At 57.3% G+C, this 11,875-nt stretch overlaps 1 protein-coding gene across 4 annotated transcripts; it reads right to left on the bottom strand.

The window, feature by feature from the left end:
• Window positions 1–629: 629 nt before the first annotated feature.
• Window positions 630–4,536, bottom strand: Tincr (TINCR ubiquitin domain containing). Of its 4 annotated transcripts, XM_059251858.1 has the most exons (4): window positions 4,249–4,536; window positions 2,568–2,687; window positions 1,600–1,726; window positions 630–1,100 (listed from the first exon to the last, which is right to left on the bottom strand). In XM_059251858.1, the coding sequence occupies exon 1, from the start codon at window positions 4,534–4,536 to the stop codon at window positions 4,273–4,275; it is 264 nt and encodes an 87-aa protein (XP_059107841.1). In that variant the 3' UTR covers window positions 630–1,100; window positions 1,600–1,726; window positions 2,568–2,687; window positions 4,249–4,272. The 4 variants fall into 4 exon arrangements, with proteins under 4 accessions (XP_059107841.1, XP_059107840.1, XP_059107839.1 ...); XM_059251857.1 differs by lacking the exon at window positions 630–1,100 and having other exon boundaries at window positions 1,528–1,726; XM_059251856.1 differs by lacking the exons at window positions 630–1,100; window positions 1,600–1,726 and adding an exon at window positions 1,791–2,093.
• Between the last annotated feature and the right edge of the window lie 7,339 nt (window positions 4,537–11,875).

Genomic DNA, 11,875 nt, shown 5'->3' with positions numbered 1-11,875 from the left:
CTGGGGGATTCTAGGCGGGGCTCCACCCTGACCACGCCCCAGCCCCTCACTGGGGGATTCTAGGCGGGGCTCCACCCTGACCACGCCCCCAACCCCTCACTGGGGGATTCTAGGCGGGGCTCCACCCTGACCACGCCCAGTTCTCTAGTTTTTGAAAACTGCACAGATGACGCTCAGGTACAGAAGCAGAGGGACGCGCTTGGACGGGCCGCTGTCCCTGGCAGCCCAGCTGGGTCTCCAGCAAATGCTCCGACCTCAGAGGGAGCACCGTGGGATCCGCCCCTCCTCCCCCCCACTGTCGGGACCCAGCGTGGGTGGGCCCCACGGCGGGAGTCGGCCCCTCCCTGGATGCCACAGGCCTCAGTGAGACCAGAGAGGCTGCCAAGTCTCATGGAAACTTCCTGCCCCAGCCAGGGCTTGCTGGCTGGGTGGGGCCTGAGGCCTGCCAGGCCCTGGAGGGAGAGTGGGCAGCTGTCCGGGTCACCAGCCCGGGAGCCGTGGGGGATGATGGTACAAAGACATCGGGAAGGGAGCTGTCACCGCAGGGACCACCTGCTTGTCTTTTATTTGATACACGTTCAAAATGCCCCCTGCACCTAGAACCCAGACTGGATGACCTTGGAGTGAGTTCACCCAGGTGGAATGCGCCCGACACCACCTAGTCTCATGACTCAGGCCTAGGACCGGAGCACAGTGCTGGCATATCAGGGCCCAGAGGGAACTGGGGGCTATTATTGGAGTATCAGGAATGGCTCTGTAAAAATGGGGCACTGAAAGTAGGCCTTTGTAGGATAAATAGGAGTTTGAAAAAAAAAAAAAAAAAGCAGAAGGGCCTGTGGGCAGAATTCAGGGAGACCTCAGGAGGAAAGGAAGAAGGATGAACTTGTGGGCCGTACACACTCAGCAGCCCGACCCTCAACACCTCCTGGGATGACTGCAAGCCGCCACAGGCCTGGGGCCTCCTCGGCTGTCACTTTTCTCTGTGGGTCACAAGTCCTGTCCAAAGTGGCTTCTGATGACTGTTGGAGAGGGGCCACATGCTTTCCAAACTGTGGCTTTGGGACCTCAAGCCAGACCCAGGGCCTCCGTGGGCCTGGGTTCTACAAAAACAAGATGCGGGTGGCCAATCGTGCTGTTTGTTTACACGCAGGACAGGCTGGGAGGCCTTGGATCAAAGATGGGAAGAGGAGGAGGGAGGGAGGGAGGGAGGAGGGGAGAGGAGGGAGGAGAGCAGAGGAGGGAGGCTGCTGGACGGGCACCAGGGGACAGGCCCTACATTATCATTTCTGAACATGCCAAGGCTGTCAGGCTTAAGGAATGAGTGGTGATTTGCATGCAATTTGCATGCAATTTGCATAGTGTTTGTTAAATGTCAAAAAATGCTTTCTCTTGCCCCCAAGCCAGCCCTCCCCCCCACACACACACCATCTCTCCCTGTGGCTAGGGCCAAGGAAACCCACGGGGACTGCAGCTTCCCCCCACAGTCGAGCAATGGAGACTGGGGAGGCAGAGAGGAGCCCAGACCCCCCCCCCCCCGGGCCTGGCGCAGCTGCACGTGCCCAGCAACCCAGCTCCCCAAGGCCAACATTCAGTCCCCACCTGCCCAGCTCTGCACCCTGAGCCCTGTACGACTCTTAATTAAAACGCAGTTTCCTTCTGGGCTCACCGTGCAGTCCGCAGCACCAGGGGGCACACGAAGGCCCAGCACGGCACCCCAACACCGAGGCTGCGGAGCAGAGCAGCCACAGTATGTGTCAGATTTTGCACATGCGTGGGGTCACCAAGGACACCCCCCCCCCCCCCCCGATCAGAGTCTCCTTGGTCAGGAACCCAGCAGATCCTCCTGGAGCCGGGGTTGTTCCCAGCTGGAGCCCTGTGGGTCCCCAAAGAAGGAACTGCATCTGTTGACTGGAGGGCTTCCTGGATGCGGGGGTGGCAGAAGATCCAGGTGGTGGAGGCTCCCGGGAGAGGGGGAGGGTTCCAAGGCCACGGAGAAACCATAAGTCTCCTCGCTGGAGGGCTGGATGACGGCATCTGGGAGGCAGTGGGCATCAGCAGGGCCGGGGTGTCGCATCTACCTGGGAGCCCAGCACCTGGATCCGCAAGGGACATGTGGTCCCGGGGATGAGAACCAGCAGCTCTCAGGCCAATGGCTCTTCTTCCCTTCCCCCAGTGGCCTGGATCTGGGCATGTAAGGCGAGTGTAGTGGTCACCCATGACCCTGGACCGCTTCTCCTGTAGACAGCCAGAGTGCTTGCAGCCCCTTGGTGGATGCCCCAGGAATTGCAGTGCAGCTGCCTTAGCGCACCCTGGTGGCTGTGACAGGAATTGCAGGCCGAGCACACGCGGACACTGCCACCCAAGCGTGGTCAGCCTAGGCCTGCATCCCGGGAAGGAGGCCAGAGGGGAGCAGGGAATTTCTCAAGGTCACACAGGAAGTTGGGGGCAACAGTGCTGATGCAGCGTTAGGAAGTGGGAGAGTGATGACAGTGTGTCCATCCTACAGGCCCTCAGTTTCCCCCCCTGTGGATTCCACCATGTCTAAGGCCCCCATTTGAGCGGCTTACCGGGAATAAGGCTGGGTTCCCAGGAAGAGAGAGCTGTGGTTCCCTCTGGCCCAGCTTGCTCCCTCAGCCAGCACCTTGCGTTCCCAAAATCATGGCTCCATCTCCTCCAGCCCCAACTACCTGAGGGGCAGACAGAAAGACTCGAGGTGAGGACTACAGCACCCATCGCTCGGCTTCCAGGCCTTTCCAGCTAGCCCAGGGCCCAGTGTCTTCGTACCCGTGGGGACCCCCAGGACCCCTGGCCCCACTAGAGACACTCTGAGCAGTCTCCCCACCGGGTTGTGACAGGCTCGAATGCGCAGCGGCCCCCAGGGCTGCTGGCCCAGCCCACCTCCAAGGTGAACAGACAGACACTGAATGAGAGATGGAGACAGACAGACAGATGGACACATGAAGAAACATGGCGGGGGTTGGGGGGGGCGGTGCAGAGAGACAGAGACCAGGCAGGACGGAGAGAGACATGCAAAAACAGAGACAAGGACACAGAGAGGAGGGCAGAAAGGGGAGTCGCCAGGGCCACCGCTGGAGCCAGCACCACAGACCACAGAGCTAATGAGGTAGAGAGGAAGAGGACCTGGCTACCGGGGTCCCCCTCACCCCGTCCCTGAGCCACCACCACCCCACCAGGACATCCTCCATAAGCCAGAGCCCATGATCCCAGGCCCTCTCCAGGACCCCAGCTCAGGTCCCCAGCTCAGGTGCTCACCCAGGTCCCCAGCTCAGGCTCTCTCCCAGGTCCCCAGCTCAGGTGCTCACCCAGGTCCCCAGCTCAGGTGCTCACCCAGGTCCCCAGCTCAGGCCCTCTCCCAGGACCCCAGCTCAGGTGCTCACCCAGGTCCCCAGCTCAGGTGCTCACCCAGGTCCCCAGCTCAGGCTCTCTCCCAGGTCCCCAGCTCAGGTGCTCACCCAGGTCCCCAGCTCAGGTGCTCACCCAGGACCCCAGCTCAGGCTCTCTCCCAGGACCCCAGCTCAGGTGCTCTCCCAGGACCCCAGCTCAGGTGCTCACCCAGGACCCCAGCTCAGGTGCTCACCCAGGTCCCCAGCTCCGGCCCTCTCCCAGGTCCCCAGCTCAGGCCCTCTCCCAGGACCCCAGCTCAGGTGCTCTCCCAGGTCCCCAGCTCAGGTGCTCACCCAGGTCCCCAGCTCCGGCCCTCTCCCAGGTCCCCAGCTCAGGTGCTCTCCCAGGACCCCAGCTCAGGTGCTCACCCAGGTCCCCAGCTCAGGCCCTCTCCCAGGTCCCCAGCTCAGGCCCTCTCCCAGGTCCCCAGCTCAGGTGCTCACCCAGGACCCCAGCTCAGGTGCTCACCCAGGTCCCCAGCTCAGGTGCTCTCCCAGGACCCCAGCTCAGGTGCTCACCCAGGTCCCCAGCTCAGGCCCTCTCCCAGGACCCCAGCTCAGGTGCTCACCCAGGTCCCCAGCTCAGGTGCTCACCCAGGACCCCAGCTCAGGCCCTCTCCCAGGTCCCCAGCTCAGGTGCTCACCCAGGACCCCAGCTCAGGCCCTCTCCCAGGACCCCAGCTCAGGTGCTCACCCAGGTCCCCAGCTCAGGTGCTCACCCAGGACCCCAGCTCAGGCCCTCTCCCAGGTCCCCAGCTCAGGTGCTCACCCAGGACCCCAGCTCAGGCCCTCTCCCAGGACCCCAGCTCAGGTGCTCACCCAGGACCCCAGCTCAGGTGCTCACCCAGGTCCTTGCCCAGGTCCCTGGTCACCTGGGGTCGCTGAGCAGCAGCAAGACGGAGCCGTCCTGCAGGCGCGCCTCCCGCACCGTCTGGTGGTCGGGCAGCGGCCTAGCGTTGTAGTAGAAGGTTCTGCGCCACGAGCTCACGCCCTGGCCCACTAGCTGCGCGCGCAGGTCGCTCAGCGTGTCGCGGGGCCGCACGGTCAGCGGCAGCAGTAACGCCTCGTCGGCCAAGTGCACCTTGATGTGGTAGCGCTTCCAGCGCGACAGCCCGCGACGCAGCCCCTCCATGGCCGCCGCCAGCCCGAGACTCCGCAGGCCAGCACCTACCTGCCAGACCGGCTGGGCCACCCGCCCCCGCCCCTCCGCCCCTTGCAGGCACGCCCTGCCGCGGGAGCATCCCACCGGGTGGGTGGGAGGAGGGGGGGGCGGTGACGTTGGCTGGCCCAGCCCTGGCCTCCACGGCAACCTTTCCCCCTGTGCACAGCATGCACGCGCAAAGGCCCTGGGGCAGAGAATGTAAGCTATGTAAAGACCCCAGAGCAGGAGGGGTCCTGGTGAGTTGGAGGAGCTGGGAGTTGGCCCTTGTTGCTGGAGAGGAGGGAGCAAGGCCAGAGAGAAGAGGGAAGCAGGGCGGGCCGTGTGCCCACCCATTACCAGAGCTTTCTCCCTAATGGGCACTGCACTGGCTGTGGGCTGGTGGGCCCCAGAGAAACCTCAGTCTCGGGCCTTTGCCGTCCGTGGTCCTCTAGCCGGGGACAGGGGACAGATTCTCCAGCCTATGTGGTCATGGCCTGAGTAGGGGGGACAGACCCCAGACGGGTTTGGGCTGGGAGAACGTCATTCACGTGGCCATAAAAACTAGGTCTTCAGGGGGTGGCTAAGAGTTCACAATCCCATTTGCCCACGGTCACTACCCAACATAGTTCGGCAGGGGCCCGGTGGGGAGGCGGAGGCCCTGCCTCCTGATCCGCACGGCCGATTTGGAGGTGCTGTCACCTCAGGGCGCTTACACAAGCACACCTCTTCCCCTGCCCTCCCCCGGACAGGATGGAGCAGTTTGTCCTCTGACACACTAACTCTGGGCCTTGTCCCCGGCAATCCTGTTTCTTCCCAAGTCTCAGTCCACTGGTGCCTTGTAAGACGATGTTGTCACAGGACTTCTGACGCACACTCACCCAGGAATGGCTGTCGAGAGAACATTCTAGAAGGTGTTAAATTTGACTCCACAGAGAAAAACAAAGAAAACATTCTAAAAATTCAGCACAAGTGACATTTTGGTGGCCCAGCCTTTAATCCCAGTACTTGGGAGGTAGAGGCAGGGAGATCCCTGTGAGTTTGAGGACAGCCTGGGCTACAGAGTGAGATCCTGACTGCCCCCTCCACCCCCCCAAAAAAGCAAGGAGACTACACAGGAAAAGCATAGATCTTTTTTTTTCCAGCTTTGTGTGTAAATATTTTAAAAATCCTTTAGCTTGGAATGCTTTTATATTTACAGGGAAGTCACAAACAGCACAGGGGACCTTTCCTACCCTAGTCTCCCCATAATGACCTTATATTAACAGTGTGCTTTAAGCATACATCTCAGAGTGCGTGTAGGATGACATTAAATCCAGGAGCCTTTAATTAAAAGATTAATAACTGACAACACATAAATATAAAACACCTGTCCACAAACACTTCACACAGGAAAACAGGAACTAAAGCCAATGAAAACTCCCAACAGTCAACAGACAAAGGCTGACTTCCACAGTATATAAACAGCTTCTGGAAATCAACAAGAACCAACGATAGATTTAAAAAATGAATAGAAGACATAAAATGTTTATGAAAAGGTCATTCATATCTTCTATGTAAAACTTGGGATGGAATCCAAGACTGGGCATATCATAGGAAAATGGCAACCCTGACCACGCCCCCAGCCTCTCACTGGGGATTCCAGGCGGGGCTCCACCCTGACCACGCCCCCAGCCCCTCACTGGGGGATTCTAGGCGGGGCTCCACCCTGACCACGCCCCCAGCCCCTCATTGGGGGATTCTAGGTGGGGCTCCACCCTGACCACGCCCCCAGCCCCTCACTGGGGATTCTAGGCGGGGCTCCACCCTGACCACGCCCCAGCCCCTCACTGGGATTTTCTAGGCGGGGCTCCACCCTGACCACGCCCCCAGCCCCTCACTGGGATTTTCTAGGCGGGGCTCCGCCCTGACCACGCCCCCAGCCCCTCACTGGGGAGTCTAGGTGGCGGGGGTGGGGGAGGCTCCTGCAACCCAAACCAGCAAATTCCACCAGCGCTGGTGCTGGTCCTCTTCGCCTTGCCACTTCAGGAAGCTCACCCAGTCACTGGGCTGAGGATCCTGGCTCAGATAGCTGTGTGGTCCCTGTGTGGACAGTCAGACCAGGGCACAATGCACCAACTGAGCTATGAACATTCAACCTGCAGCGCGGGAAGACGGCGTCCTAGCAGGGGCAGTTGGTGGGTGGCTGGCTCCATCTGCGGGACCAGGTCCCCATGGCCCCACCCATCACCCACAGGCTGAGCTCTTGAGTGTCACGCATCACACCTGTGGGCACCCACTGGTTACAGCCAGGGCCAGAGCCATGGGGCTGCAGCAAGTGGAGGCCACCTGAGCTGAGACGGGCCAGGTGGTTGTGGCCCGAGGGCTCTGTGCTTTGACTCTTTGGAGAGATCATGGCTTTTTGTTCTGACCCAGGCAATGTCAGGAAACTCAGAGAATCTCTGAAAAGCCAGACAGGCTCAGGTCCCAGCACTGCTGAAAGGGCCAGCTCTCATCTGGTAGGGACATTTGAATTTGCTTTTCTAAAAGTCACTTAAATAGTTCACCCCTTTTTCCATTGTACTGTTGTTGGTTCTTATTGATTCACAGGCACTTTTTACATGTGAAGGAAAGCAGTCTGTCAGGCCTTGGATAATTATCTTTGTTGACATTCTCTACCTTGAGAATGCTCACTGCTCATGTTGAATGTTGTAGCACCCCAGGGTGCTACATGTATAACACAGTTTTGTTGTGGTGTTTGTTGAAAGAGGGTCTCATGATGTTGTTCAGGCTAGCCTCAAACTTACGGCCTCTGCTTCAGTCTCCCCAGTGCTGGGAGACAGACTCCCACTACCTCTGCCTTACGCCTTTTCCTCCCTCTTCCCCTCCATATATATCCATCTGGATAATAGCCATGTGGCCCTGGCTAGCCTGGAACTCACAGATCCTTCTGCCTCTGCCTCCCGAGTGCTGGGAGGCATGTGCCACCATGCTGGGCTTTTTCCTAATTTAGAAAATTACATTTATGGTCCTGGAGAGATGATTCTGTGGTTAGGAGCACTGACTGCTCTTCCAGAGGACCTGGGTTCAATTCTCAGCACCCACATGGCAGCTCACAACTGTCTGTAACTCCATTTCCAGGGGATCTGACACCTTCACACCAATGCACACGAAATAAATTTAAATAAATTTTAAAAATTACATTTACTTCTTGTGTGCGTGTATGTGTCCCTGTGTGAATGTGTGTGTGCGTGTGTCTGTGTGTGTGTCCCTGTGTGAATGTGTGTGTGCATGTGTGTCTGTGTGTGTGTGAACCTATGGGAATGTGTGTGTGCGTGTGTCTGTGTGTGTGTCCCTGTGTGAATGTATGTGTGTGTGTGTGTCTCTGTGTGTGTGTCCCTGTGTGAATGTGTGTATGTCTCTGTGTGTGTGTGTGTCCCTGTGTGAATGTGTGTGTGCGTGTGTGTGTGTGTGTGTGTGTGTGTGTGTGTGTATGTGTGTGTGTGCTTATGAAGTCAGAGAAGTCCCTGTGGGATGGAATTCGCGTTGTCAGGCTTGGTTGCTGAGAACTTTTCCTCACAGAGCCAGCCCAATGCCTCCCCTCATTTGTTATTATGATTATTGTTATTTTGAGGGGGGGGGCTTCATGTAGCCCAGGCTGGCCTCAAACTTGTGATGTAGCCAAGGATGGACAGAAACTCTGGATTCTGAGGCCCAAACCTTGTTGGATCCCAGGGCCTCCAGAGACCTTGGGTACAGGGGAGGACCCATGCCAGCTGCTACCGAGGTCACAGGGCCTCAGGCAGTGGGGACCCCTTGGCACAGTGCGGCTCTCGGGCACCACCTGGTGGCGATGTGGGGCAGAATCGGTAGGCCAGAAAACTAGGGTTCCCCCACCCCACCCCACCCCACCCCTAGCCACTGGTCTGCGCCTGTGAGTCTCCCTTCTACTTGTATATTTGACAGTGGGGGATAGTTTTGCTGTTACACAACCCCAGCCCACACCTGTTTTTTAAGGCAGGGTTTCCCTCCGGGGCCCAGGTCAGATCTTGGGCGTGTAGATCCTGAGATCTGAGGCTGCCCAGGGAGCTTACCTTTGCTCCTCAACATTGGGTCCCTGACCCTGGCAAGGCAGTGCCACAGAGAAGACATGGGAAACCTTTCAGTCTTTCCCCTCCAGGGCTGAAGGCTGTGGGTCCCTGGAGTCTGCAGGTCTGCACCCTAGTCTTGCACATTTCTGCTTGCTCCGTTCCTCTATAATCCTGTACTGTCTTTCCTAGAGGTTCCTGCATATGCTGTTCCCTCTCTGGGAATACTGTTCCTGCTGGTCACCTCCAGGAAGGCAACCAGCAGATGTCCTAGTCACTGACATGTTCCCAGTGCACAAGAAGCATTTGGGAGTTAATGACAGAAAGTGGGAACAGAGGGGAGCATGTGGGCCTGGGTTTCCCCTTCTCAGGGGATCCCAGCTCAGGGTCACTCCAGTGACCTCAGGAACCAGGAACTGGAGACACTGTGAAAGCCACTCTACTGGTTTCATTCCAGAGAACTCTAAACGCTCGCTCATGCCTGGGGAATGACCAGTGCCTCCTGAAGCACACATGAAGCTCACATCATTTCCCTGGCTCCTGGTGGCTTCTCAGTCCCCATGGGGTGGGTGTGATGGGTCTAGAAGATGAGACACCTTTAATGCCACCACGGGCAGCAGAGCCCCAGGGGCTGGAGACAAGGCGTCGCTTTAAAGATTGCTGACATGACATTACAGATTACAGCAGTGTGGAGACCCTGACTAAGAACACCTGCTTGAGCAAAGAGACAGGAGGTGTGAGCAGGAGCCACCGTTGCTGGATAGGGTGGCCCGGAATCCACAACCCTGACTTACAGCCTTCCGAGGTCAGCGCCCCCGCCCCCCCCAGCCATCGGGGAAGCTCTCTCCCACAGCAGATGGGAACTAACGGACCCACAGCAGGACAAGGTGCAGAACGTGAGATTTCGGGCACTCAGTCATAAATGGGAGTTCTCCACCACACCTCAGAAAACTATGGCACGAGGAGGCGGGAAAATCTCCAAGAAAACTGTCTTCCAGACACAACAGGACCGACTGACACACGTATGAACTCCGCAAGAACGGCGGCACACTCAGGGAAGAGGACTGGCGCTCCCACCCACGAAAGAAGCTGTCTCCAACTGACACCCGCAGAGAAGGAAAAGCGGTCTCTTCAGTGAAGTGTACTGGGTTTATTAACCACGCCTCGGGGCAGGCCCCATGCCCAGTAGTTGGCCAGTGCAAAACGAACCTAATGGTATTATTTTGCTTTGCTTGGGATTTTTTTTTTTTTTTTTTTTTTTTTTTTGGCTTATTGGTCGTTTACTTGTACATTTTGGTTTTTAACTTTGTGGTTTTTCTCTGTGCCTGGTATTAAAAAAAAAAAAAAAAGGTTCAGCAGGTAGGGAGAAGGGGAGGATCCAAGGGATGGAAAACCATGGTCAAAATATATTGTATGAAAAACTTAAGTTTCAGCTGGGCGGTGGTGCTGCACATCCCAGCACTCGGGGCAGAGGCAGGCAGATGTCTGTGAGTTCCAGGACAGCCAGAGCTACACAGAGAAACTTTGTTTCAATTTAAAAAAAAAGAATAGGGGCTGGAGAGATGGCTCAGAGGTTAAGAGCACTGCTTGCTCTTCCAAAGGTCCTGAGTTCAATTCCCAGCAACCACATGGTGGCTCACAACCATCTGTAATGAGATCTGGTGCCCTCTTCTGGCCTGCAGGGATAATGCAGACAGAATACTGTATACATAATAAATCCTTAAAAAAGTAACTTGAGGCAGGGGCCATGGTCAGGGGTGGAGCCCCACCTAGAATCCCCCAGTGAGGGGCTGGGGGCGTGGTCAGGGTGGAGCCCCATCTGGAATCCACCAGTGAGGGGCTAGGGGCGTGGTCAGGGTAGAACCCCGCCTAGAATCCCCCAGTGAGGGGCTGGGGGCGTGGTCAGGGTGGAGCCCCGCCTAGAATCCCCCAGTGAGGGTCTGGGGGCGTGGTCAGGGTGGAGCCCCGCCTAGAATCTCCCAGTGAGGGTCTGGGGGCGTGGTCAGGGTGGAGCCCCGCCTAGAATCCCCCAGTGAGGGCCTGGGGGCGTGGTCAGGGTGGAGCCCCGCCTAGAATCTCCCAGTGAGGGGCTGGGGGCGTGGTCAGGGTGGAGCCCTGCCTAGAACCCCTTAGTTGAGGGTCTGGGGACATGGTCAGGGGGTAGAGTGACAGACAGATATCTGGAAAGGGGTAGGCATGAAGAAGCTGAGACCAGGAACAAGGTGATGCAGGTCAATTCCATAAAGAACTGTGGATACAGCAAGCTCAAGGGGCAGGTTCATGAATACTTGTTCCAAACCAGGTGACATTTGTTTTTGGCCAGGGGATCCAGCCTGTTTGAACGGAAACAGGGATTGGGTCATGTGACTGGTTTCCTGGGAGCGTGTGTGTCACCAGCCTGAGTGACCAGTGTTAACTGATTTTGGTGTCCCTGAGGGCTGTGACACACTTGTCTGTGTCACTAGCCAGTGACTGACCTGACCAGTGTTGTCAGGTGTCTTTTTTTTTTTTTTTTTTTTGTTTGGTTTTTCGAGACAGGGTTTCTCTGTGTAGCTTTGGTGCCTGTCCTGGATCTCACTCTGTAGCTCAGGCTGGCCTCGAACTCACAGAGATCCACCTGGCTCTGCTTCCCGAGTGCTGGGATTAAAGGCGTGCGCCACCACCGCCCGGCCTAGGTGTCTTCTTTTGTCCTGAACTTGTAGTCCAGGCTGGCCTTTGAACTCCAGCGTGTGCCACCACACCCAGGGATCACATGTCTTAAAAGTGGACTGTACAAGGTGTCACACAAGGGCAAAATGTCCCCTCTGCTTCAAGGTACCTCATCATGACCCCACACCTGGGGCAGGTGACGGGATGGGGGTGGGCAGGGCTTACAGGATACAGGCACAGGTCAGCCCAGCACGTCTGCTTCTCAGCATTTATTAAGCACCTGCTGTATTTGAGGCACCATAGGCCTTTTGTGCAGTGTAACAAGTCCTCCAGCAAGCAGGACAGGTGTAGTGACACACACTGTAGGAGGGCAGGGTTGTGAGTTCGAGGCCAGCTGTCCTACATGGAGGGTGGGCCCCTTCAACATTACCCCAAACATGAAGTTTGCCACCTTAGGACAAGACTGAGGCAGGAAGCTCATTCTCAAGCTCGGGTAGCCACTCCTATCACGCCATCTCCTGGATTCCATCTGTCTCAGCACAACAAACCAATATCCACGGTCCACAAATCCTCTCCCAACTCCCAGCACCCACAATGCCGCTTTCTTTCTGTGGGGG

This window comes from Peromyscus eremicus, unplaced genomic scaffold, assembly GCF_949786415.1.
Source record: "Peromyscus eremicus unplaced genomic scaffold, PerEre_H2_v1 PerEre#2#chr22_unloc_1, whole genome shotgun sequence".
Lineage (NCBI taxonomy): Eukaryota > Metazoa > Chordata > Mammalia > Rodentia > Cricetidae > Peromyscus > Peromyscus eremicus.
Note: the sequence above shows the minus strand (reverse complement) of the source record. Positions and strands in the feature narration are given on the sequence as shown.

Bases quoted from the DNA above. Each gene is read 5' to 3' on its own strand.
- Tincr (XM_059251858.1), bottom strand. From the start codon at position 4,536: ATGGAGGGGCTGCGTCGCGGGCTGTCGCGCTGGAAGCGCTACCACATC.